The sequence below is a fragment of the Alexandromys fortis genome, unplaced genomic scaffold (genome assembly GCF_014885135.2).
Source record: "Alexandromys fortis isolate MF-2015 unplaced genomic scaffold, M_Fortis_MF-2015_v1.1 scaffold_28, whole genome shotgun sequence".
NCBI classification, from domain to species: domain Eukaryota; kingdom Metazoa; phylum Chordata; class Mammalia; order Rodentia; family Cricetidae; genus Alexandromys; species Alexandromys fortis.
In genome coordinates, this window is record NW_026067901.1 from 12,504,964 (window position 1) to 12,531,251 (window position 26,288).

Below are 26,288 nucleotides of genomic sequence, written 5' to 3' on the forward strand. Positions count from 1 at the left end.
GGTCTTGTGAGGGGCTCCTGCTGTGTGTCAGTGCGTCTGAGATGCCTGATCGAAGGCCTTCATCTTCTCACAGACCTTCATTCGTTCACCCACTGAGGTGTGGGGCAGAGAGAGGGCTGGGCTGCTTTCCCTGCTCTTTGCCTGCCTGCCCGCCTAGGAAGCCGAGCCCTCTGGGCCTCTGGGGGAAAGGAGTAACAATTGATATCACATTTGGCCCCTCGATGTTTTCATATAGGGACATTAAGTTCAGCCTAGCACACGGTAGGTCTTTTCTCACTCAAGCGGTTTAAAACGTGGCCATCATGAAGGATAGATTCGATTCCCCACGCCTCCCCAGAACAGAGTCTTTGGAGGGCCTCTTTCCTGAAGGAAACAGGAGTGTTCTCCATACCAAGTAAGGAAAACACCACCTCAGTCCTGGGCCTAGGGAGCACCCTTTCCCCAGGCTTTAATGTGAGCTGATGCTGGAGAGAGGGTACTTGGAGGAGACCCCAGGGTGAAGCCTGGCCTGAAGAAGGGATCTGGCCCTCCTCCGCGCACAGCCACAGCTCATCTGGTGGTTGGTTGGTCTCCATACTGTCTGGGGTCTCTGATACTGTTTTCCCTTGGTTCTCAGACCGTGAGTGAGCTGACTAGATGGGAGGGAGGAAATGCCTGAGGGTGGCCCTTTGGGTGGGCATGGAGCCCACAGTGGGCACTCATTGCTTCCGGTTCCCACTGGAGGTGTGGGGCACTGCTTATCCCAGAGGGACTGGTGGAGCCAGGAATGCATCAGCCATGTGTGTCCAGTGAAGGACCGAGTGGCCCCAGTCTCTGGCCTGCAGGATACAGGTGACCCCCCACACACGGAATGTCAGCACACGCTAGCTGTGGTGTGGTGTGCACGTATGTACCAGCACGAGGCTTCTGACATGTGTCGAGGATGTTCTCACATCCCTTTACTGAGGAGGAAACTGGAGCACGGAGAGGTTAGGGAGTGTGCCTGAGCCTTCCTGTTCAGCCATGAAGAAGCATTGTTAGGGTTCCCACAGAGCTTGCCGGCACTGGAATTTGTGGCCCTAGCCACTGTATTAGAGGACCGGGTGTAGGTAGCCTGTATCTACCACTGGGAAGTGCCAACGAGGTTGAGCTCTTCTCTGCCCTTCACTCCTTCCTCTAGCCCCTCGTCATGAAGACAGTCCCAATCCCCTTAAGCTTCTGGAAGGTAGAAGGGTCATCTTGTTGTCCAGGGCAGTGCCCCTTGTCACAGTGCCAGATTGTCAAAGCTGGGCAACCCAAGACTCGGGTCCCCCTGGTGGCCTCTCCTGTGAGCCTGGAGGTCTCGTCTACAGCTCCTCTGAGCTGTTGCTAGGAGCCTGATCCAGGCCAGAGGTGAGGAAGGTTTGTAGCCTCACAGTGTGGCCCACTGTTCCTGGCACTTGGCCCATGTCCTAAGGCTCAGGAGCAGTTTGAGGGACAAGCCCAGAACAGAAGAGTTCCACGGAAAAAGTCAACCACAGCGGCACATGACCCCTGCCAGCCAAGCTTCTCTGCTCACAGGCCACCCTGGTCTGGCCACTTGGACACCTGAGCAGGCAGCTGCTGGCTGAGAAGAGGGTTTTCCCAGGTGGGATGAGAGCCGGGGCCCACCTGCAGGGTGGCCTGTTGAGGATGCCAGGCAAGCTCTCATCCCACTGCCAATAACCTCGGCAAGGCCCCACACACCACTAGTCTCCTGCTGGCACAGGTTACTTCGGTTTTAGAAGTTTAACCATGTTTCTCATTCGTGGGTTCTGCCTGCAGCCCCCTTACCCTGTCCCAAAGACTTGGATCAGCCAGGGTCTAACCTGCACTAGGAGCCTGGGATCTGATCAGTCAGTGCCAGTGGCTAGGGTATGGAAAACTGCAACCGGATCTCTACACCAATGAATGAAGGAAGGAAGGAAGGAAGGAAGGAAGGAAGGAAGGAAGGAAGGAAGGAAGGAAGGCTTTTTCAGCAAGGAGGCAGCTCGGATTGGGTTTTGAGAATGCACCCCAAATTGGCTTTGCCCAATAGGGTTGTACTCTCCTACAACCCCAAGTAAAAGGGCCAAGGTGAGATTATAGAGTGAATTCAAGGTCGGCATGGGTTACAGGGTGAGACCCTGTCCCCCCTGCCCTGTAAAAAGATAGAAGAGGTTACTCAGCAGATAGTGGTGCTTCACCAAACCTGACATGAGTTTGATCCTCAGGACCCGCATGGTGAAAAGAGAGAAAGGACTCTCGTGAGTTGCCCTGTGATTTCCACACATGTTCTGTGGCACACACACACACATACAAGCACTAAATAAATAATAAAATCTTTGGAAAAAGAACAAAAGGAGGCCCCCTCCCCCACTCCCTGGTCTCTCTCTGGGCTCACCAAGTCGATGTGGTTTCCCAATGCACAGTTCAGCCTCCACCCCTGAGCTCTGGAAGAGGAGCGCTGGCTCCGAGTGGGACTGGAGGCCTCCCCGTGCTCTCTGAGTACTCGTCCCCACCCCTGCCAAGCAGAGTCCTTGCAGGGTTGGAGTGAGGGAGACCCCACAGAGGCTAGCCTCAGGAGAGTGTTGGGTACTGTCAGTGGAATTCCCACTAGCGCAAAGGAAGGCAGGTTTGATGTCTTCTTCAAATGGTAATGGTACCTGGTCATTTAGGCTATGCTCCCGAGAGCCTATGATGCACACACTGGTGAGAGTGTGTGGGCACAGCAAACTGGGTTGTGGGGCTGGGATTCTCATCCTGGCAGCTCCAACACACACATTTGGTGAAAGCCGACTTCTGGTGGGTCCTTTGTATTGAAGTGTGTACAGTCCTGGGAATTGCAGGTTTTTTTAAAAAAAAAATTTGAGAGACACAACAAATGAAATTTACTGCTCTGTCCATCTTAAAGCACAGAATGGTGACAGTTCGTGTTTTCCTAGCACCCCACGACCACCAGTCTACATAGCTCCAATCACCCGGATGGGAATTCCACAGTTACTCAGCAGTCAGACTCTGTCCCCTCCCCCTCCCCTGTTTTCTGTCTCTGTGGGTTTGCCCATTCTAGACATTACCTTTAAATGGACTCAGGTGACATCTGGGATTCCGTGTCTGCCTTCTTTCTCATGGCATAATGTTTTTTGAACTTTTCCCATATTGGGGCATGAATGCATGCTTCATTCCTTTTTATGGCCGAATACTATTCCATGGTATGGGCATACCACATTTTGTTTTCAGCCACTCAGCCGTCGATGGAGAATTGAGTTATTTCCATCCTTTGGCTACTGTGAATAGTGTTGCTGGGAGCATGTATACAGAAGGTTTTGTTTCAACACCTGTCTTCAGTTCTTTTGGATCTATGCCAAGAAATGGAATTTCCGGGCAGCTTTGTGTGTGACTTTTAACTCTCTGCCAGACTGCTGCCCACAGCGGCTGTGGCGCGGCGGGGGGACCCTGCTCCTCTACCTCCTCACCTGCAACTGGTGCTTCGCAGCTTCTCAGTTTTGCTCACAGGGATCCTGGTGGGTGTGTGGTGTTTCGCATTCCTGGAAGGATGGGCGAGGTCACATCTCACTGCCTGTGCTGCTTGCTTCTCCCGTGTCTCTGCGGGAACATGTCAAATCCTTTGCAAAATGGGGTTGTTGTCTGGTTGCTGAATTCCAACCGTGGTTTCCTGTGTGCTTCTCGGGCGTCTAATCTACTTGTTCATTTATTCGGGCATCCTATTTGAGCTGAAGAGGGCCCTTTCTCTGCAGGTCGCTCTTGGGCTCCCAATTCAACTGGGATTTGTCATTGTTCTTGAGGCACCTACATACTTTTGGAGGTAGCATAAATACAGTAACATTGGGACAAGCAGGACTGGCGTTTAGACTCTCAGAACACATGCCCACTGTTCCCCTCCTCGATGCCAGGGCTTGTGGAAGGGAGAAGTAGTTTTCCAGAGAGGAGAGACAACATGCTAACAGAGGGATATGTGGACACAGTCAAGGTGGACAGCGGAGGCAGAAGGGAGCGATCATCAGAGCCAGCCCCTAGGCTTATATTTTTAGACAGAATCAATGGGGAGCTATGGATGAATATTGAGCAGGGGGAGTGATGTGGTCAGATCTGGGTGGTAGAGGGAGCTGCCTGTAGGTGGGAAAGTAGGCCAGAACCACTGCAATGGTTTCCTGCTGCCCGCAGTTCACCCTGTGTCCCCTTAAGGTCCCCACGGCTTAGCCTGTTGACCTGGGTAGGCAGTTGAGGCTTTGAGGTCCAAGCCTATTGCAGGAATTTGGGATCAAGGAGCGCCCTTGAGGTCTGGTCCCAAAGTGACTGCTTTGCCGTGGCGGTGCCTGGTGGAGTTCTCATCCATCTCGTTTCCCCGGCTCGGTTTCCGAGGATTCTACAGTTACTTTGGGCTAGATTCCCCAGATTCCAGCCCGCTCCCAGCTCCACCCGCCCAGAAGCCCTTCCTCAACGCCAGCCTGGGGCGTGTTCACCCCATTGTGTCACAGGAGACCCAGGGGGGCTCTTGGCCAGATTAACAGGTAGAGCAGGTGGGCGGGTCACAGAGATTGAGTGTCACCGAGGTTGCGGCACATGCTGGGGGTTCAGGCCACACGGGGACTGCCCAGCTGCCTGGGGAGAACGGTGGCCTGGAAAAACACAGAGTTCTCAAAGGACAGGCAGTGGGCAGAGAAGGGCCCCCATCTTTCCAAGGGCCCAGGGCCTAGTTGTCAACTTTGGGGACCCCTGGGCGTTCCTCTTCACCATTGCTCCCACTCTGTTTTACCATATCATCATCATCATCATCATCATCATTTGGTTTTTCAAGGAAGCATTTCTGTGAATAGCCCGGGCTATCCTGGAACTTGCTCTGTAGACCAGGCTGGACTTGAACTCAACAGAGATCCGCCTGCCTCTGCCTCCCGAGTGCTGGGATTAAAGGCGGGTGCGCCACCACTGCCCAGCTCAGACTGTTGTTTTAAAGCTGGAAACTTTTTTTATCATTTTTGAGACAGGGTCACCTGTCGCCCAGGCTGACTTCAAACTTGAAGCAGTTGATAATGATCTTGAACTCGTGATTCTCCTGCCTCCACTTGCAGTGTGCTGAGATTACAGGCATGAGCTGTCACATGTAGTTTTATGTGTTACTGTGTTTTTAGCCTCGGGCTTTGTGCATGGAAGGCCAGATCACCACTAACTAACTGAGCCTGAGCCCTGGCCATTAACCCAAAGACTAGCTCTCTGCTTCCTCTTGATGCTCCTTCTGTGAGTACCTAGAACCAAAAAGATCAGTAAAATGGCTGTGGCAAACTTTTAGCAATTCTTTAGGAGGTCAGAGGATCGCCAGATGATCCAGGAAGTTCATTCCCCAGTGGTAGGTACTCAAAAGATCAAAAACTCAGACGGAGAGCGGCAGACACATGCACCTTCACGGCCGCAGCAGAGAGGTGGGGCTGGGTGTCTGTCCATGCGAAGTGGATCAGCCAGTGAGGGCCCATTGTGCAGGTGGAATATTATTCAGCCTTTAAAAGGAATGAGGCACCGATGTGTGCTGCGGCTCGGATAAACTTTGAAAGCATTTATTTCACTGAGTGGAAGAAATCCGGCCCCAAAGACCGCATGGATTGTAAGATTCCACAGACTGTCCGAGCGAGCGGCAGCCCCGTGGGAACAGAGACAGATTAGTGGCTGCCGGGGGCTGGGGGAGGAGGGGCTGGGAGTGTCTGCTCAGGGGTACAGAGTTTCCTTTTGGGACGTTGAGAAAAGCTTGGAACTTGATAGAGGCGGAGGTTGTACAATACCACGTGTGTGCTAAAGGCCACGGGGCTGTACATTTTTAAATGGTTAATGTTATGTTATGTGAATTTCCCCTCATTACAAAAACAAACAACTGTGTTGATAATACTCCAAGCTCAGAGTGAACTTGGCAAGAGGCTTCCTCCTTGGGAGTTGCCGGGAGTCATTACAAAGGCAGACATAGGCTCTGAGCCCAGCCCAGCGCACAGTAGGTGCTTACCTCATGTCGGATCCTGTCTGTTCCCAGCGCAGCCCCTCATGTGGAGGGGGGGGGCACTATTTCAGGTGTGTCTGTTTGCATGCTGGGGTCAGCAGGTGTTTACGCCCATTCTCTGAATTTGATGCTTAGGCTCAGACTGTCTCCTCAGGGTCACACACAGGTAGGAGCTGGATGTTCTTCGGGCTCAGAAGGAGGAGATAGGAAAGCCTAGTGGTCTGGGAGTTGGGTGTGCCACTCCAAAACCACCGGGGACTGTGCCAAGGCTGTCAGATCCCAGGTGGGTCTGCTCGGGGGGATGTGTGCCTGACTCAGACTTGGGGACCATGACTTCTGCAGGTATGAACTGGTCTGTGGTTCTAACACTTCCAGGGCCAGTGAGGTTCAGTGGAGGGAGTGTTGGGTGCCAGTGGGGGACAGCAGACTACCTGAGGGGTTCTCAACCCCCATCTTCTCTCTGCCTCCACAGAGCACTGTCGTCCGTGGTGGCCCTGGGAGCCAACATCATCTGCAACAAGATTCCTGGCCTGGCCCCACGGCAGCGTGCCATCTGCCAGAGCCGACCCGATGCCATCATTGTGATCGGGGAGGGGGCGCAGATGGGCATCAATGAATGCCAGCACCAGTTCCGATTCGGCCGCTGGAACTGCTCCGCCCTGGGCGAGAAGACCGTCTTCGGGCAAGAGCTCCGAGTAGGTAAGGGTGTCTCTGGGCCTGTGGGCTGGGGACCAGGTCACCTACCAGCCAACCTAAGTTCAGGCCAGACAGCCCACACAGCCTGTGTGTATGGATGAGCATTTTAGCTCTGTGCTGTGGGGTGGGGGCACAGTGACCCCTGTAGACAGGAGCAGAGGCTGGGGAGTTAATACGGTGGGTGGGGCTGTTCTGTATCTTTAAGTACCCAGGCCCCTCCTCTGCTATCTGTGGCTGCCTTGTGGAAAGCAGGGAGACTGTGTGAGGCTTTGGACAGGAGCTGAGTACTGCAGCTCCCCCAGGGAGGACCGTGAGATGCCTCCTGCACCTTGCTGAGGGATTCCAGCTGCAGAGCCTACAGAATGCTCCAGTGATCGCTATGACCCCGCAGGAAGGATGCCGCATGCTGGGGTGGATCTGGGCTAAACAGGGGTGGTCTCCATTTGAAGACGGGGATCATGTCAGGTGGGGTGGCTGCTAATGGTACAGCCCTTGGGGGTGTATGGTGGTGCCTGCCCTTGAAGCACTGCATGAACAATAGGGTGCCCATTTCACAGATAGGGAGAATGAAGCCCAGGAAGGACCCCACTCAGGGTTAGAAAGAGGCTTAAAAGAAGTTTCCAGAAGGTGTCTAGAGCTTTATCCAGCTGTGTGATCTTGGCTATGTCTCTCGGGGCTACTCTGAGCTTCGGTTTTCTTATTTGCAGTGTGAACTCTAAGCCCGTAGGCTCTTGTCTGGGTTTCAAAGTCAGTAGGTGTTCAATAAACACTGTGGACAGCGTGTGGGCAGGGATAGTGAGTGACTCTGACTTCCCTGTAGACTATCTCCAGGTCAGATGGGAGAACAGTCCAAGGCTTACTGGCTGCCTAGCCTTCAGGCCCACAGTGTCCCCTATACCCCAGAGGACTGCAGCTGCCACAGGGCCCAGGCAGGAGCCGGCTCTACAGGGCTGCAGATGCCAGCGTGGGGCTGGGGTGGTGTAGGGGAAAACTCCCGCGGGCCCCTTTGTGGTGAGCAGCCTGTGGGTGGCACCTAGTGCAGCCAGGAGCGTGGCGCCGCCCCCTCCCTGGGGCTCTGCCACCCAAGTGCAGATCACTCCCTCCAGGTGCCAGCTGGGGGGGGATGGTGGGGAGGGCAATAGTGGGCAGAGGTACCCGCCTTGTGTGGCTTCCCACCCACTTCCCCAGGTGCCATGTTTGGAGGCATTTGTGAGCACAGGGAAGAAACTGACGTTGTAAGGTCATCTGCTGTCACTCAGCCTGCTCAGAGGTCATAGACCCAGAGTCTGGTATCACCTCATCTGGCAATCAGGGCAAGCCTCAGAGAAGTGGGGGCTTGAACTTTGGGAACACAAGAAACAGCGAGAGAGACACGTGACAGCCCTGAGCCTTGCCCAGTCTGCCAGTGACTCCGCACACTGTCCTCCCAGGAGCAGTGCTATCCCCCATTCAGTTGTCCCCTTACCTCAGTGTCACCTTTCGAAGGACTTCATAGCCTGTCCTCAGGAAGTGGGCCCACTAGCAGCCAGGAAGGGCACAGCTCTGTCCACGGAAGGAGGCCACCGAAGGAGTGCTGCCCCGTGTGTCCCTCCTGCACCTTGCTCCCTCAGGACCCAGGCTGCTAATGTCGCTGTTGTTCAAGAGTTTGTATTTCCCCGCTTGTGCCCCTGCTCTTGAGAGGACTGTTCCTGCCGCGGGTGCTTCTCCTAGGGAGAGCCTGCGCATCAAGAACTTCAGAAAGACTTCGGAGTCCTCAGCAGACTCTCTCATGCCCAGCCCACAACTGTCTGCATCCACACAGCTCCTTGTCCAGGTCATTAGTGATCCGTGTTGCTGACTGTTCCCTTTCCTTGGCTTGCATCTGGACTCATCAACTTGGGTTCTCTCCTGTCTCTAGCTCTTCCTTGCCCTGCCCTAGGAAAGGTCCTGTCCCCAGGCACACATGGATGACTGTCTTCACAGTTACCCCTGACAGCTCATTGTCACCTGATGCTCTGAGTCTCACTGGTCCACGGACACTTTGGCTCTTCTGCATGGCATCCCACCTGACTGTCATTTCTACTTCCTAGCCCTCTACCCCTTTGTTCCTGCCAGGATCTCTTCCGGGATCTCTTCTCCGACCCTTCCCTAGAAGCTCTAAATGTCCTCTGGCCTCCACAGTCCCAGGTACTGGGTCAGACAGAGGCCACCCTGTGTCCTTTTGTTTTTGCTCTGTGGGTAGATGTCTAGCCTAGTACACCAAAGGATCTGGGTTCGATTCCCCAGCACCTCCTAAACCAAGGTGCTGCGGTAGGGTCCTGTCACCCCCATATTTGCCAGCTACTTGGCCCACTTAGTCTGTATGAGACGGTTTCAAATCCATTGCCAATAAAAAAAGAGCAATGTTTAATCTTTGCTATAGCTGTCTGCTGCCCTAAGGTAAGGTTACCTTCCTATCCCAGAGCCCCTCACCTTGATTTTCTCCCACCAGAACCCTCAGTCCCATTTGACTCTCCTGTCTGCCCAAGTAGGCTAGATCCCTTCCTGTCTCGTTTCTCAGCCCGAAAGGCCTCTCCCCGTGCTATACCTCTTTACAGTTCATCTCCCTTCCTCCTGGGGGGCTTTTCCGCACCCTCAAGCTGGGTCAGCCTGTGCCTGTCCCTAGCCCTTCCTGCCCTGGGATGGGCAGGCTTCCTGGAGCCCAGCCTGGGTCTTGCTGCCCTGCCTTAGCCTCCTGTAGCTTCCTGCTACACTCAAGCAGGGCAGCTCTGGCCACAGGCCGAGCTGATGAAGCAGGGGCGGGAACCGCAGGGGCTTTGCCTATATAGTCTCAGTGGCTGAAAGTCAGGATCAACAAGCAATCTGTACTGTGAACAGGCCACTTTGAGAGGCTTGCTGGGTGCCTGGCAGGCAGCTGGGCGCTTTCTTGGGAGCAACCTCTCAAGCAGGGCCAATTAATGATGGTCCCCAAGAGGGGCAATGGTCTGGATGGTGGGAGAGCCCCTTTTAGGCCTTGCCTGTGACCTTGGGCCAGCCCTAAAACTTATATGTGGAAGAGAAACCTCCTGAAGACAGCAAAACCCCTCAGCCAAGTCCCACTCCTTCCCCAACACGTTTGCAGTGACTTGTATACTGCCATGGCCAGGACGCTCAGTGCTCTCATGCTGACCACGACACTAGTCTTGTCTGGCACACTGATAGTGCTAGTGGCTTTGTTCTTTTGAGAAGGTCAAGACAGTCTTTAGATTCCCTGTGGCTGACATGGTATTCCATGTTTGGTACCCTCTGCTCTCTAGCCTGACTAGTACAGTTCCCACAGAGCTCCAGGGATGATGGAGCCCTTTCTTCCATTGACTGAGAATGAACTTAGGGGTGATGTCTTTTAAGTACGGCCCAGCTGTGTGCCCTGAGATGGGAGGGGGGGACAAAGGTGAGGGATGAGAGTGTATGTGTGGGGTACCTGTATATTCCAAGGAAGCCTGCTTGAAATGTGGGTCCCCTTGCAAGTGTGGGAGCTGCTAACAGTCACCGTAACCAAGCCAGGACTTCCATTGAAGTCTTCCCTAGAGGAGAGCCCAGGGGAGGAGACCAAGAGAACGGAATATGCCAAGGCCCCGAGGCCAGGAAGCAGAAAGTGTGTTTTTGAAGCACAGGTGCTTTGTAGGGGCAAGCTGGGATGGCAGTGTGGGGGACCTGAGGCTGAAGGGTGCAGAAAGACAGATGGAATGCCATGAGCCCCCCAAAGAGCTCAGAGCATCAGAAAGATTCTGAGCATGCCTGAACCCCAGTTCCTCCTGAGCCTAAGGCCCCTGACCCGCTAACCTGGCCCTGACTGTGCTCTGTAGTCCCCAGCTCCCGCATGCAGCATTCCGCCCTTCATGTGCTGGTCTCAGACATGACCAGGCATAAGGGCCGCCCCTAATCTGTGCTCACGTGAGCAGACCAAGGCTGACTCCTGCTGAGCTTTGTTATGGGGACAGTGTCCCTATAGCAAGGTTCCCCGCCCCCCCCCACCCCCCACCCCCCGTTTCCCGTCACCCATGTTACATCAGGAGAGCAGCTGAGGCCCTTGGGGAGGGGGTAGGTTGACCCCTTTTTGGTCACCTGAGAGTGGAAGGTCCTAGGGGAGGGAGGGTGGCTCCTCAGCACGTGCGTGTACTGGTTGCTCTTCCAGGGCATTGCGCACAGGATCCTGTGGGGCAGGGAACACTGTCCCCAGAAGGTCACTGACTGCCTGATGGATGGCTGTAGGCCTCTGCTGGCAGGTGTGCTTCCTCTGAGTGCAGAGCAGTGTAAGACACAGCAGGGCTCAGACCCCAGGAGTAAGCGTCCCTTTATCCTGCGGTCTATTAGAGTGATACTGTTTGGAAATACCGGCTAAGTGAAAGATCACCCATATTGGCCTCCCATGTTATTTATGCTTGCCTTAATGTGACCACATTGGGAAACCACAGAAGATACCCATAGCACTGTTCTGAGAAGGGATGAAAGCGACTTGGCTCACCTGGCCAGGGCAAAGGCAACATTTGAATTTAGATCTGATGGTCTTTTCCCAGGGCATTATGGGTCAAGGCAATGTGAGGGACAGTGGTTGCCATTATCAGCCCCTGCGGTGGTTCAGCGTGCTGGCATTAAACACCTGCAGTATGCCAAACCAGGGTCCTGCCTAGGGATGAGACAGGAGCTCGCTCTCTTTCAGTTTGAAGATTTGTGTAGCGGTAAGAGCTCTCTAGTGGTTGACTGCTTTGCTTCTCTGATCTTTTAACTTGAACCCCAATATCTGTCTCTGGGTTTTTATTTTTGGTGCTACAGTGGCAGGGCTAGAGGGACCCTAGCCTTGAGGTCTTCAGACACCTGGTCTGAGAGTCTCATACTACTGTTCCATTGAACCAATACCAGGGCCAGCCAAAACAGCAGAACAGACATTTCTTATGCATGGGATTCTGGTTGCTGGGACTCTGGGGACAGTCGTGAGCTTGGGATGTGATGGGGTCCCAGACTAGTGCCTGAACTCCACCCCTCGTTGGAAGGTAGCTCACAGATGGGAGGGCTGCTCCCAGAAGACCATTGTCACTGACTGAGCTCTGCAGCCTTAAGCAGCTGGGCATGGTGGCCTGGGCCATCCCTCAGCCCTCAGAGGCCATCTGGGACTTGTCCAGGATTGGAATTTTCACCTTGTTGGTAGGCCCTGTCAGGAGCATAGTCAGGCAGGGCTGGGAGAAGAGATCTTTTCTGGGCCAGTGTCCTAGCTCACCCAGGTGACCTTTAAGATAGCCTCATGTCCTTGGGGCCTCCATTTCCCCTACTATGTCAGGAGGGGCTGAGGTCAAGACCCCACTTCTCCCCAGAGCATTGGGTGACTTTTGTCAGTAACCCTAAGGGAGGGAGAAGTGGAGGTGGCTAGCACTGTCCCAAGGCAACATGGATGAGAGACCATGGCTGTCCGGGGACCTTCTGCCTTCCCTTAGAACCTTGACACAGACCCCTTATGTCTCCAGTCGTATAGCCAGGTCCTCTCCTCTGGGCCCAGTGCCCCCAAATGGGGCACTATCTACAGGGCTGCACAGCAGCTTGTGCGGGCCACCCTGGGTCGGAACAAAAGCCTGGGGCGCAGGCAGGCCTGCATGTTCGGACCTGGCAGGCCTTCCCCTGGTGCTCTGTTTATGACAACGGCAGAGAGGAGCTTAGAGTGGAGTGGAGACACTGACTCAGCCAAGCCGGGTGGGGCCGGGTGGGGTGGGAGCCAGAAGGGACCAAGGGACACAGAGAGATAGAGAAGGACAGATAGGCACATGGAAACACACACACACCATATGCGTCTAGACAAATGCATCTGTACACGCTCATAGATGCATACTTGTACAAACACACGTTCACGGACTTCCACACAGGTATATACCTACATACACATGGAAGCACGCGCACAAACAGTATACATCTCTGCACATATACACACACGTGTGCACACATGTGCACACACACACATACATATGCACACTCCTTAATCATACAGCACCTATGCAGGCGCAGGGTCAGACTGTCTCTGAGAGGGTGGTGTCTGTAGCACATAGAGTATGTCACCCGCTTCCTCCGTGGTACTCAGGTCCTGGCACATGTAATACCTCTCCAGTTATCTCTGTCAGAGGCCTCTTCAAGGGGTGTTTGCTTCCACCTCATTTTACTGGGGTAGAAGAAGGCAGGAGTGTGAGGATGCCGGCTTAACCTGCACCAGGCAGAGCCTGGAGATCCCCGTGGGGTCAGAGGTATCGTGTGTTGGCCCACCTCACTGTCCCTGTCTCCACCTTGTCCCCTGCTACACACAGATGCCCCTAACCTGAGACACTGAGTGCTAGGGTGCCCACCTGAGACCCACATAGGAAGGGTTTACATTGAGACCCTGGTGACTGAGTCCGTGCTGGGACGGAGGGGACAGGCTGGGGTGTGGGTAGTCATAAGGGACATACTGGGCACTGCTCTGGCTTCCAAGCTTTCTTCTTCCCAGTTCCTGTGCTCAGTAGCCACTCGGAGCCCTGTTCAGACAAAGGTCCTCCTAAATGTAGGCACTATACCCATTGGCCAGTGGCGCTACCCACAGGTCCCATGTATGTCCTTATTTCTGTGGGTCTCAGTTTTTCAATGTGTAGACGGATCCTGTTGGATCCTGATACTCCCTGATCAGTTCTACACTTAGGAGGATACTGGGGACCTGGTAGGCTGGGTGAGGGAAGGGATCACCAGTCATGTCTCACTACCAAGGCCCACCCTCTTACATCCCAGCCCGCTGCAGCCTAGGAATTCTTCTGGAAGGTTCAGAGAGTACGGCTACCTTTTGAAGGAGATTTTAAAGGGGACCCATTACACGTAGGAACACTGAGGCCTTAGAGAGAGGGGTCCAGCCAGCGTCTCATAGCACAGACCCAGTACTTCCTGGGGCTGGCTTTGATGGTGAGGGGTGGGCACGGTAGGGCTGTCTTCTTGAGACTAAGCCTGTGTGCCAGTTGTTTCTTCTCCCTTCCTGTCCTCAGACCTCTTAAACTAGCTAAAGCTTCCTTTGATTCCCCTGGGCTTGATCCCACCCTTCATGATGTCCTCCAACACTACATCTGAGGCCTTCAGGAATCTTCTGTCCCCTCCCTCACTTCCCTCTGATCCCACTGGCTCACCCATAGGCACCCTTGCACCTGCCTCTCCTTGATGTCCCCAAACCTCAACAGTTGGCCAGAGGGTTCCCTTCAGCTCAGATCAGAGCCACACCCCAAAGGATGTCCTGTCTCTCAGAAGAAAGCCCTAACCCTTCCTGGTTCTCTCCCAGAAGCAATGATGCGGGGCCCCTGAGGACCATCCCTAATTTCTTGGGATAAACAGTGAGTTGTTAATACCTTCCTCATCCAGACTTCGGTCCTCCTGCCTGAGGCACTGGTCCCTGTGTCTTGGCTACGGTTTAGGGCTCACCTTCAGTACATTTCCCGCCTGGCTTTCCTAGTCCCTCCACTGCCCTCCAGCTGACCCCTGCACAGTCTGACGGCTGCCCTCTGCCTCAGCAGCTAGGAGCCTTGTCTAACCTGTCTGCCCTGGGTCAGCATATTCCGCCACCATCACGTGCTATGCTTGGCCTTCTGAAAAGCTTTGCCAGATGGGGTGGACATGTGGATGTCTCCCCCGGCCTCTGGACGCCCTGGCCAGGAACAGAGCTATATTTGGCGGTGTGGGACACACAGGCTCTGACATAGTATATGATCAGGAGGGGATGAGATGTGGGGTTGACATAGGTGTCTGAGGCAGGAGGCAGGTTTTCCAGTTTGGCACTTAGGCCTCAAGGGCATCAAGAGCTCAGGGTTCCCAGATCAGACCCCAGCTCGGCAGCTCATCCACTGTGTGCTCTGAGGCTAGTCACCAATTCTTCTTTGCCCCACGTCTTAGCAGAGCTGAGCGCCTACTGAGGCTGATGGAGCCCTTCAGACCATCAAATGCTACACTTCTGTAATGGGCTGCAGCCATACGGCTCCGGGGGTGGTACTGCAAGTCTGGAGTCTCCGCAGTGCCACCAGTATAGATCTGAGACATTGAGACATTTTCTCAGCCCCAGAAGAAACTGTGCACCTTGAGTTAACTTTTCCCCAGTTCACTTCCTCTCTGTGGAGTGGCCAGCTGTGCACATCCCTGGAAATGGGCTCCTGCAGTGTGAGGCCTGTGTGTCTGGCTTTGTTCACTTCATCTTTTCAAGGCCCAAGATTTGTTTTAGCGTTACTTCTCTTTGAAGACGAAGTAATAATCTGTTATATAGATAGACTGCATTTTCTTCTTTTTTAAAACAAGTGTGTGTGTGTGTGTGTGTGTGTGTGTGTGAGAGAGAGAGAGAGAGAGAGAGAGAGAGAGAGAGAGAGAGAGAGAGAGAGATGCCCTGGCGCTGGAGTTACAGGCAGTTGTCCCACCCCACATGGATGCTGGGAACTGAACTTGGATCCTCTGCAAGAGCAGTAGGGCTCTCAACCTCTGAGCCATCTCTCCAGCCCCAGTAGCCTGCATTTTCTTTACCCACCATTGATGCATACTTGGGCCTTTTCCACTGTGAGCTGCTGTGAACACTTGTGTGTGGGATTCTGTGGGTGTGTGACTTCATTTCTTAGCATTTACCCGAGCTGTGCAGCCGCTGCATCAGGTAACTCAACCGTTACATTTCCAAAGACACGCCAGGCTTTTCCATGGTGGCTTCCCCTTTCCCATCCCCAGAGTATCTAAGGCCATGAGGCGTCAGGCCCTCACCAGCATGTGAGATTAGAGGTCTTTGGTTTCAGTTGTCATGGTAGGTATGGGCTACATCTCACTGTGATTCAGATTTGCTAAGGACACTGGGCACTAAGAATCTCTTCGTGTGTTTATTGCTCATTTTCATACTCCTTTTGAAAAATGTCTCTTCAGAATCTTTGCACACACATTCCATTCTCTGCTGCCTTTTTTTCCCCTTTCAGTCCTGGGAATGAAACCTGGGGGCTCCTGCATGCTAGGCAAGCAAGCGCTCTCCACTGGGCCATGCCCATCTGCCCTCCTTTGCCCATTTTTAATTGGTTGATTGCTTCTTTATTAGTGACTTGAAGACAACTTTTCTAAGGAGGAGGGAGCAGGGTTGGTAGGTGAAGGCAAGTGGGACTCCCTTGGTCCCGAGTGCAGGTCACACAGGCATGCTCCTTTGTGTGCACTCCCAGGCGCTGAGTTCAAACAAAAGCTCGCGTATGTGCAAATACATGGACATGTGATGCACACACACCACATGCAGTGGCTCAAGCATGTGCATACCACAAAGGCCCTGTGTGTGTAACGTATGTGGGTACAAAGGCTAGCCTATCTGGGGGAGCATGTATGACCCCCAGGACCAGTCACCCAAGGAGCCGATTTTAGGATCTGGGCTTTTAGAGGACTCTACGCCCTGGGTGACCCCTCACCTTTGATCTCTGACCTCAATGACTGGTCTATGAGCCGTGGGTCCGCAATATCCTGAGTATGATATTGGGCAGTATGCTACCCTTCTCTGGACCTCACTTGGTCTCCTTGCTTAAGGTGTGTTACTGGAAAGTCCTCGAGGCCCTTCCCAGAACTGATTTCCTGATCCCTGACTCCTCTTTTGAGAGGGAGCTTTTGTAGCCCAACCTCCCCAGTGTAGCACATGGGGTCATTGTGAGCCCAATTCTGGCTTTTATAGTATTCTAAAAATAGCGTGTGGCCCATGGAGATGCCAGGAAGTGGCAGGTAGCTTGACTGATAGGTCTGGGGTAGTCTTAGCCCCAGCTCTGCCCTGGGGCAGGAGGCCCTGTCCTGCCTCAAATCTGGGCATCAGGCCCATTGTCTCTGCCTACTCTGCCTAGTGGTGTTCTCTGGGGGTCAGTGTGATAGGCCAGCAGGCACATGAGTCTCAGCTCTAGTCCGACACTTTAGGTAGGTAGCAGGCAGGGGCTGAATCTGTTGTCTATGAGCCCAGCCTGTGCCAGCTGGGTGGAGAGCCCACGTGCGCAGTGAGGGCTAGAGTTTGAATAACCTAAGGAGAGCACCGTACTGGGCAATCCCCCTGTGGCTGGGCCGGCCTCTGCTCTGCAGCTTTGGTTCTCGCACATGGTAGTGGGCTCAGAATCTGCTGCCTTGGTAAGCAGGGTTAACTTAGGATGAAGACGGTGGACACTGCTGGGCAGCGCTGGAAGGACCAGCCTGGCGGAGGGAGTTCCCAGCCAGCCTCACGGAATCCTGAGCAGTACCTGGTCATTCTATGGTTCCTTCTGCTGGCCTCAACCCTCTTCCCCTTCGTAGTGATGGTTTTGTTTGTTGCTGGTTTTGTTTGCACCCATAGCTGGCTCCAGGCAGAGGGGCACATTCTAGTCCCGCAAGGGTAGTAAGGACATGGGCTTCTAGAGGAGTTGTGATTTTCCTTCCCAACCCACCCCTCAGTGCTCCTCTATCTTCCCTGCTCCAAGTCTCCCTCCATGCTCCCCTCTGCTTTCCCCTTTATTGGCCAGGGCCCCTTAGCTAATAGTGCTTGCTTTGATGTAGCCAAACATCATGGACAGGGGGCTCTGTATCTCCTTGGTCCCTTGAGGACCATCAAGACTCAGAATCCATCCAGGGACCCTGGAGGACCAGAAATAAAGGCTGGACACTATAAACCCTACACATCCATCTCTGGTGTTTCCCAGGAATACTGGGGGCTCCAGTGCGTAGGCGTGCAGACCCGTGTAGGAACTATTTCAGGTCCCAGACAGCTCCTAGGTCTCTGGGTCAAGTGTCCTCTCAGGACGGTGACTGCCCAACAGATTGTGAGTGCTTTCACCGTTCACATCATCCTTCTTCCTGCCATGACAATCCCCCAAAACAGCCCGAGCCCAGGAGGCAGCCACTGTCTAGAGCAAATAGTTTACCACTAGGAGGCTCAGTTTTCCTGTCTGAGAAATGTGCCCAATTAAAATGACCCATTCTTGGGGTTGTGGGAAAGATAAGATAAAATGAAGTGGCCAGGTTCACCCTGTCCAAGGACTTGGGAAAGGGACTTGGTTGGGAGATGCATGAGAAAACAGCCTCCTTGTTGCCCAGAGGAAGCTACCTCTGCCTCCAGGATACACTCTGGATCAGGGAGAGTCCTGGCTGCATCCAGAGCCTGTGACATGGGGATACTGAGAGTCACTAAAGTTAGGGTTGCCAGCGCCTGCCAGGCAAGAGGCAGGGAGCTGGGGGTTCCTTTCTCCACAAATAGATAAGAGTCTCTGCGCTGAGGTGACTACAATTATCCCCAGATGGGCCAGCATTCACCCTGGCCATGTTGGGCTGCAGCTCATGGTGGGAGAAGGTACACTATCAGGACTTGGATGCTTTGGGGACAAGGACAGGGCACTGGAATTCATCTCAGAGATCGTGGGAGCCATCGATGGCTGTTGAACTAGGTCCTTGAGCCCAGGCTGTCTGCGTCTGGAAAGGTCAGGTTCTTCTGAGTCAGTTCTTCTCTCCTGGAGGAAGCAGGCTAGAGCCCTGAGCAGTCCCAGCCAAGGCCCCAGGAGGGATGGGGAAGCCTGGAGTCCCTCCCTCCCTACTCAACACTTGGGCATGCCACAGCCTGGGGTGAGTTACCAAGCCCTCCGAGCCAGGCTCGTTCAAGCCTTGAAAGCGAACACATTACAGCATGATAGTTGCGGGGATCCTCAGCCCATGGCAGCCCCTCTTGCTTGACCTCACGTGGGTTGTTCTTCTCTACAAACTACCACTGGCCTCTTGTTCCCCCCTCCCTGTCTCCATGGCAACAGACGGAGGGCTTGGCTCATTAAAACCAAATAAAAACGGCCCTAGCAGGAGTGGCAGCCTGATGAGTAACTGCTGAGTAACTGAGTCAGAGCAAGTGTGGGCATAAGCAGGTGAGAGCTGAGGCCTGAAGCAGAACCCATGCGGGACGCCTTGGGTCGCCCCGAAACACACCTGCCAGCCAGGGCACCTGCCTGCTTGCCTGGGGCTTCAAGATAGGCTTCCTGGATGGACCGGAAGAGGTTGAACACCTCCAGTGGCTGCTTTGGCCTGGGTAGTGGTGGCGGTGTCAGTGGTGGCGGCGGTGGTGGCATTGGTGGCGGCATTGGCGGCATTGGCGGCAGCGGCGGCAGTGGCGGTGGTGGTGGACGATGACACCCACTGCTGTTTGCCCCTAGTGCAAAATGGTTTGAATTTTCTAGACCCCTACATTGGATACTTGCAACATGGGTACACTAGAAAGTCAGCTTTGCCTCCACAGAGCCCCCCCATCCTGGGGTCAGTGGCTATATAGTTCCCTTGCTCTCCAGGACCCACCCTGAACTGGCCACCTCCATCATCCCTCAACAGTTGGTCAGACGAAGTTGCCAGACCTGATCAGAGGGCAAAGGGAATCTGCAGGCTTCCGTTAGGGACTTGGTGACCTAAGTTAGACCCAGAAACATTGATTCCTGTACCTTTCCAGTTTCTGCTCTGTCTGGGGCTCCTGGCCAGCATCCACCAGGGCCCTGGGGCCTCTGAGAACGACACTAGCCACACGGGACTGTGCAGAGCCCATCGGGCTTAGGGGTGACCTCTTATCTCTCATTTCTCCTGTCATAATCGGAGCCCAGAGCCCACAGATCCTGGGACTGTTCTGGCAAAAGGGGTGACGGTGGGGGGTGAGGGCAGCCTAGCAGGGCATCAGGGTGGAGGGGAGACTGCTGTAGGCTTGAGATACTGGGCTCCACCCTGTCTTCACCTTGAGGGAAGAGGGTCCCCCAATGGGCTCCTCCTGAGAAGGAAGATGCTCTCCTGTGCACCCCGCTGGTTGGTGGGTAAAGAGATAGGTAGGCTTAGGCCAGGCATAGAGTTGGTCCTTGGTGTAGCTTATGGACCTGACGACTCAGAGCCATTGTTCTGTCTTGGTGGGACACAGCAGACACAGCCCCCAGTAGCAGGGCCTGCAGTGAGGTACCGAGGACAGGCTAGGACAGGCAGGTGCTGGCCCCTGGGCCTCGCTAAGGCTGGGTCTTGGTTTTCCACCACCCTACCCATATTTGACCACTGGCCCTGCTGTCTGCAGATGAGATGGTAGGGAACCATTTCTTACTGGAGCTTGCCCTAGGCTCCTGAGATGCTCTTCATAAGCCTGCTGGACACCCATCCACCACCATGAGCTTGAGTCCTGAAGGAAAGAGAGTTGGTGAAGAGGGAGGGACCTGAGAAGACTGAGCACAAGATGGAAGGTTTGCATGGCCCAGCCTGGGGCTGAGGTAGATAAAGAAAACAGGGCAGGTCTCGCCCCACTTGAGGAGCCTTTGGACCTACAAGGACCAGGCATTCCCTGTAGGGCTAAGCTGGTAGAAACGGTCCCCATGCCAGCAGTGAGAATTTCATCCTAAGAAGGCTGCCTGGAGGAGGAGACATTAGAGCCTGGCCTCAAGAGGTGCAGGGACTCTCATTCCCAAAGAAGAGTAACTCTGCGGGAGGTGTGAGACACACCCGGAAGGCCTGAGTCATCATCCCTGATGGGATGGGGAGAGGGCCCAGGGAGGCAAGCAGGTGTCAGCAGGGCTGGGGTGGGAGATGGCTTCCCTTCTTAGCTCTGTTGGTCATGGGCTTGGCTCTGCAGCAGAGACCGGTGACAGTGTTAGGGTGTGTGGGTGGGCTTTCTGCCTAGACTACACCTGGGTGGTGTCTGCTGCCCAGAGGCTGGAAGGAGAGGGGACCCTGGGAGAGACCGAGGTCTGAAACGGACTGAAGATGAGCAGAGAGGGAGGCTTCTGAGCTCTGGAGTACGGAGACTCTACTCCGTCATGGCCCAGAATATCATCTTTCACCCAGAACACAAATGGCCTGTCCCTTGGGAACAGGAAGACAGAAAATAACAGCGGGGTGTGCTGGTGGGTCACTGCAGAAACAAATGCCATTCGGATGTCCTTGTTGCCCTGTTTTAGGGTGGGGTTCATCAGCCCCAGTGTAGTGAGTTCCGTGTTCTTAGAGGGCAGGTTCTCAGGCTAGGGACTACATCCCCTGTGACCACCTGGCTCAGGACTTTAAGGCCTCACTGCCCAAACCTTTTGTCTCTCTTTACAGGGAGTCGCGAGGCCGCCTTCACTTACGCCATCACCGCAGCAGGCGTGGCCCACGCTGTCACCGCTGCCTGCAGCCAGGGCAACCTGAGCAACTGCGGCTGTGACCGGGAGAAGCAAGGCTACTACAACCAGGCAGAAGGCTGGAAGTGGGGAGGCTGCTCAGCCGATGTGCGTTACGGCATCGACTTTTCCCGACGCTTCGTAGATGCTCGCGAGATTAAAAAGAATGCCAGGCGCCTCATGAACCTCCACAACAATGAGGCAGGCAGAAAGGTAGCATGCGGGCATGGGGGGCACAGTGGGTACAAGGGGCATAAGACCTGCCTACGAAAGCGCATGCACCGATCCTCTTAGTGTCACTTCCGTACCTCTCTGCAGCAATCTTCCTGCCTGGCCTACAGGCATGACATCTGGGGTTTGGACATGTGGGACCCATTTCTATGTAAAGCATGAACTGGGCCTGGCTAGGGACCTGCAGATGGGCCAAGGCCATATCATAGCAGCCAGATCACATCATATTATGATCCAGATCATAACAGCCCACTTCGTGGATCTAGAAGCTACTCAGCCAGCTGACCAAACAAACAAACAAAGCCCCCCCAAAACCACACAAAACACAAACAAACGAAAAACAGACAGCTGAGGACAGAGGAAGAAGAGAGATTACTGTTTCAAGATGGGCGGGTCCAGTCAGCTGTGACCTCGTGGAACAGTCAGGTTTGCATATGGGTGAAAATGGAGGACAATCAGGTCAGGACACACTAGGGAAGAAGTCAGAAGGAGCCCGGCTGCCACAGGGAGATGAGGGCCGTAGATAATGCGCTAGGAGGAGCGGCTGCCACGGCGGCAAGATGGCCCGAGATAGGGCAGCCAGCCGTGCTTGAGCAGAGCACGGGCTGAATCTGGTTCCTCAACTCTAGGGGCTGCACCCATGCCTGCAGGGCCTAGGGGCTCCTTGGGTCTGGGCTGAACTGGCCTTCCCAGGCAAAGAAGAGGGAATGAGTCTCCTCAGGGAGCGGCCAAGCCCACTATCTCATTCATTTATTCAGGTAACACTCTGTCCTTTTTCTGTGCTGGGCCGTAGAGAGGAATTCATCTGGCTCGGGAGTCTGGGATCACCTGAGGGTATAAAGGACCCAGGTGTCCCTGGGAAGGCCCAGGAGCTCTTTGAAGGGGGTGGCATGGGAGTGGGGTCTTGAAGGATATTCAGGGGAAAGGCAAGATCCTGGAGGATGGCTGCAAGCAGAGCCAGATGGGTGGATGAGTCAGACCCCAGGAAGCAGGAGCTGGCGTAGAACAGGACCAGGGTTGGCTTTGATGTGTGGTGTCCCCCAGAGGGGGCTGTTAGATTATGGTAACAAAGGGATGAGGAAAGCGTGACCCTCTGGAGGCAGTGCATGCACAGAGAGCCACTAGCTACAGACAAAGTTTGGTTCCTAGCATGTGATTAAAACCGCCCTGGCAGGGAGGCTGACGGGGGGGGGGGGCTCTAACATGGAGGGTAGGCAAGGCTGGACCCTCATAGGAGCTCCTCGACTCATTTCAGTGGCATGTTTCTGAGCAGATTTTTTTTTCTTTCTCTTGGAAGGAAGATTTCACCATCCCTCATTTGCAGATAAGGGCAGTGAGCCCCCAGGGCGAGCTGCTGTGGAGCTGGTCAGGTGGCCCCTCAGGTCTGAGTTCTGGTCCTGGTCATGGGGGCAAGGGTTTCAGGCAAAGGGCCATCTGAGGACCAGCTAGCGTTATCTCCAGTTTAGGTCTGGGATTGTTCTGGTAGAGAGGCGCAGGTGTTAAGGCAGAGTGGTCCCTGGAGAGATGGGAAGAGGGAGGCTGGCAGTGGGACTGGGGACCAAAATGAAGGGCAAGGGGTGAGTCCTGGCAGCTGTTGGCTGAGGGGATGAGGGCATAGGAACAGGCCACGCACCATATAAAGGGTTTGGGGGAAAACAGTATCACGAACCAAGATGGAGAATGGGCTACTGGAGAGCAGGCTAGGTGGAGGCTGGTTAGGAACAGGGAGGCCATGGGAAAAGGCTGTTAAGGGTAAGTGGTACCCAGGCATGGTAGCACATTCATTGAAGCTGAGATGGATTGTGAGTTTTAGGCTAGCCTGAGATAGATAGATAGATAGATAGATAGATAGATAGATAGATAGATAGATAGATAGATAGACAGACAGAGAGAGAGAGAGAGAGAGAGAGAGAGAGAGAGAGAGAGAGAGAAGAACAGGATGTGGTGTTGTATGCTATTAATCCCAGCATTCAAGAGGCAGAAGCAGGCAGATCTCTGAGTTTGAAGCCATCCTGGTCTACATAGTAAGTTCCAGGCCAGCTAGGGCTACATAGTAAGACACTGATTTCCGCCCCCCATTCCCTAAAAGAAATACTGATTAAAGGTCACAGTCCTTATACCGGCTCTGCACTTGGTTGTGTGGGGATTGGCCCTATCCCTCTTCTGAACTTTAGTCTCCCCTTTGGCACAATGGATGATACTTTGCCAGATTCCTCTGCTGCACCTCTAGTAGCCTCACCCCCTAAAGCTGTGAGCACACATTGGCCTGAACCCCTAAAAGCCAGCTGGTGGCTACACATGAGCCTTTTCTTCCAATCAGCTTGATGCTAGCAATGGCTGTGGGGAGCGTGGAGTTGAGAGCCTGAGGTCACGGACTCCAGGGCGGGGTCCTAGGGCATCAGACTCACAGTATAAACAAGACAGACAGATGCTTTCCCACTGTTCTAGCCTTGAAATCTGGCATCCAGGTATGACGAGGGCCATGCTCTCTCCAAAGGCTCTGGGAGGTAGGGTATGGGGAGGGTGGTCCTGCTTGCCTTGACCTATTTCTAGAGGCCCCAGCACTTGTTGGCTTTTGTCTGTTTTGGTCTGGCCTCTGCTGGTGACTGTGTGGCCTCTACTGGGATGTTGTCTCTTCCGTCTCAAATGAGGACACCACTAAGACTAAGACTTTGTATACCACCCTATTCCAGACAGACACGACTCCATTTTACCTTCATCTCATCCCGGTGAGGTCACTTCTGAGATTTTCTGTGATACAAAGTATGGACAGCGACCTTCAACTATCTCACTCCCCATTCTCCTCAGGCTGCAGGAACTCAGGCAGGGATCCTGGATGGGTTGGGGTGAGATGGGCTGAGCTCATGGTGGTAACCCACAATGGCTACCAACCCAGCCCTGCTGCTCATCCCCAGACACCTCACGGGCTGTGCTGGTCACTAGAGAGAGGTGCCCCCTGGTGTCTGGGCAGAAGGAGACTGTTCCCAAAGAATACTCAGATGTGGGGGAGCCAGGTCAACAGTTTTGTCCCTTTTGGGTCCCCACTATAGTGTGGAACTCGGGCAGTAGGCAGAGAAGGTGGCGTCAATGGTTTCTTACCCCTATTCAGACATGGTGATGGCCAGGGCTGTCCCTGTGGTCAGGTGCTAGGTTCAGGACAGAACTGGGGTCCTTCCGAGAGCTTGGGGATAACACCCTACCAGCTGGCCACAGGCCAGGTCCTGACTGAAGGTTTATGACAGGGTTCTGGTTCCTGTTGTATAGATCTGGGAGGGAAACCCACACCATAGCCCCAGAGTGTAGCTGCTGCTCAGAGGCCAGCAAGACCCACAGCCATTCCTGGACCCGGAGTCAGAAAGAACAGCAGGCAAAGGCCATGTCCCTACAGTTCCCAGACCCCCGGAGAGGCCAAGCCACCCACAAGCTCAGGAAAGGAAGGGTTTTAAGAACTCCACTGACATCTTGTCTCCGAGACCTCAGCTGTTCCCTGGCTGAATGAATGTGAGGGACCTTGCCCACCCAGGCCTGCCCTGCTGAGACAGAGGGATGCCTGACTCCCCTGGGCTATCCAACCTCCTCTTACAGGACTTCTGCCCCAGCCTGGTGACTCCCCTAGCCTGGTCAAATGGAGTGCTACTCCAAGGCCCTTGATCCTCCATGTAAGCCTTTCTCTTGCGTCCTGTTGGCACCGCACTCCTGTGTATTGGAGGGAACCAGGCTGCAGAGCAGTCAACCTCAGGAAGGGGACCCCTTCTGCAACCTCCAGGTGTCTCCTGAGCGCCTGGGCTGGCCTCAGTGCCCCAAGCTCCTGGCTGTCCCTGGCGCCACGGCTGCTGTCGCTCTGATGGCGAGGGCTCTGGAGAAGGAAACGGCGCATTCTTGAATCCTGTGATCACCTCCCGGCGAGGCTCCAGCTCAGGGGACCCAGCCAAGCGAGGATTCGGCCCCTCACTCTGCAAACACCTGCCCAATCAACTTCATCTGCCCTTGTCACCAGCAGGGCTGTGCAGGACCTGATGTCCTCAGGCAGGCAGGGGTAGAAGAGATCCCAGATGAGGCTCAGGAGCTACAGACAGTGCAAGGGTATCTAGTAGGCTGCGGTGATACTGGTAGCTGACCAGTGGCCTGCACAACCCCAACCAGAACCCCCACTGATCTCAGCTATTGGAGAAGAGTTGTCAGCCAGGCCCTGAGGGACCTGTTGCTCCTGCCAGGGACTTGGGAGGACCACTCTAACTACTTGGTGGGTAGGTGGCCAGAGCAGGGGACTTTACTGGGTTTGAAAAAAACTAGTAGAAGAGAACAGAGCCAAACAAAGCTAAACCAGGGGCCGAGAGTCACCAGGGATGGACACGGGATGGGGCATGTAAGTAACAGATCCCAAGGGTTCATGAGGCGGGCCACTCTAGCCTGATTCTCAAGCCTTTCCGGCCTACCCATTCTACTCAGTCTGGAGCCCACACTGTTCCCCATACCCCACATGAAACCTGAGGCAGCCCTACCTCAGTCTCCCACTTCCTCCTTACCAGCTTCTCTGGTCCTCACTGCAAGCCGTCATTCACTTAGCTGGAGTCATGGTGATGCCAGCCCAGGGTCCATCCAACAACGAGAGGCATAGGAGCTTCATCTTCCCCCGAATTCTCAGCGGCACTCTTGTGTCTTTGGGTGGGTCCTCATAGAGCTCCTTCCAACTCCCTGCCTATCTAATGAGCTCCTACCCATCTGCCCGCACCATCTTCTCCAGGAAGCCTCCACAGCTAACATGACAAGGTAGCTGCACACACTGGCTTGCTTCCCACAGATACGGTCTGAATGAGGATGGCCCCCATAGGTTCATATGTTTGAATAACTGATCCCCGGTTGGTGGAACTGTTCGGGAAGGATTGGGAGGTGTGGTCTTACTGGAGATGTGTCTCTGGGAGCAGGTTTTGAAGTTTCCTAAGACTCTTAGCATTCCCAGTGTTCTGTCTCATGGTTATGGATCAAGATGTGAGCCTTTCAAAGTCGTGAGCTCCCTCAGGCCCTGGGAGTCATGAGTTTGTGTCCTCCTGTTTATTATGCTGGACCATGCGTCTCAGAGGTCATCTGTGAGGTCCAGGGAAGGTGCTGAGGTGGAGGCAGTGTCTGTGGGACTCTTCCTGCCACGCATTGTTTTCATCTGTCCATCCCTTTATTCATTCACACACTCACTGACTAGACTTCTTGTCTAGGGCAGAGCTGGGGCTAAGAACAGGTGCCCTTGACAATGAGTTCTACGAGGGTGGGGGAAAGATGAG

General features: G+C 54.3%; 1 protein-coding gene across 1 annotated transcript in view; it reads left to right on the forward strand.

The window, feature by feature from the left end:
- The window catches only part of Wnt7b (Wnt family member 7B), a 44,283-nt gene that overhangs the window by 14,824 nt on the left and 3,171 nt on the right, over positions 1-26,288 (forward strand). Inside the window, exons 2-3 of the mRNA XM_050130989.1 lie at positions 6,450-6,676; positions 20,723-20,994. Of these exons, the coding sequence (XP_049986946.1) occupies positions 6,450-6,676; positions 20,723-20,994 (499 nt within the window). The remainder of the gene's footprint in view (positions 1-6,449; positions 6,677-20,722; positions 20,995-26,288) is intronic.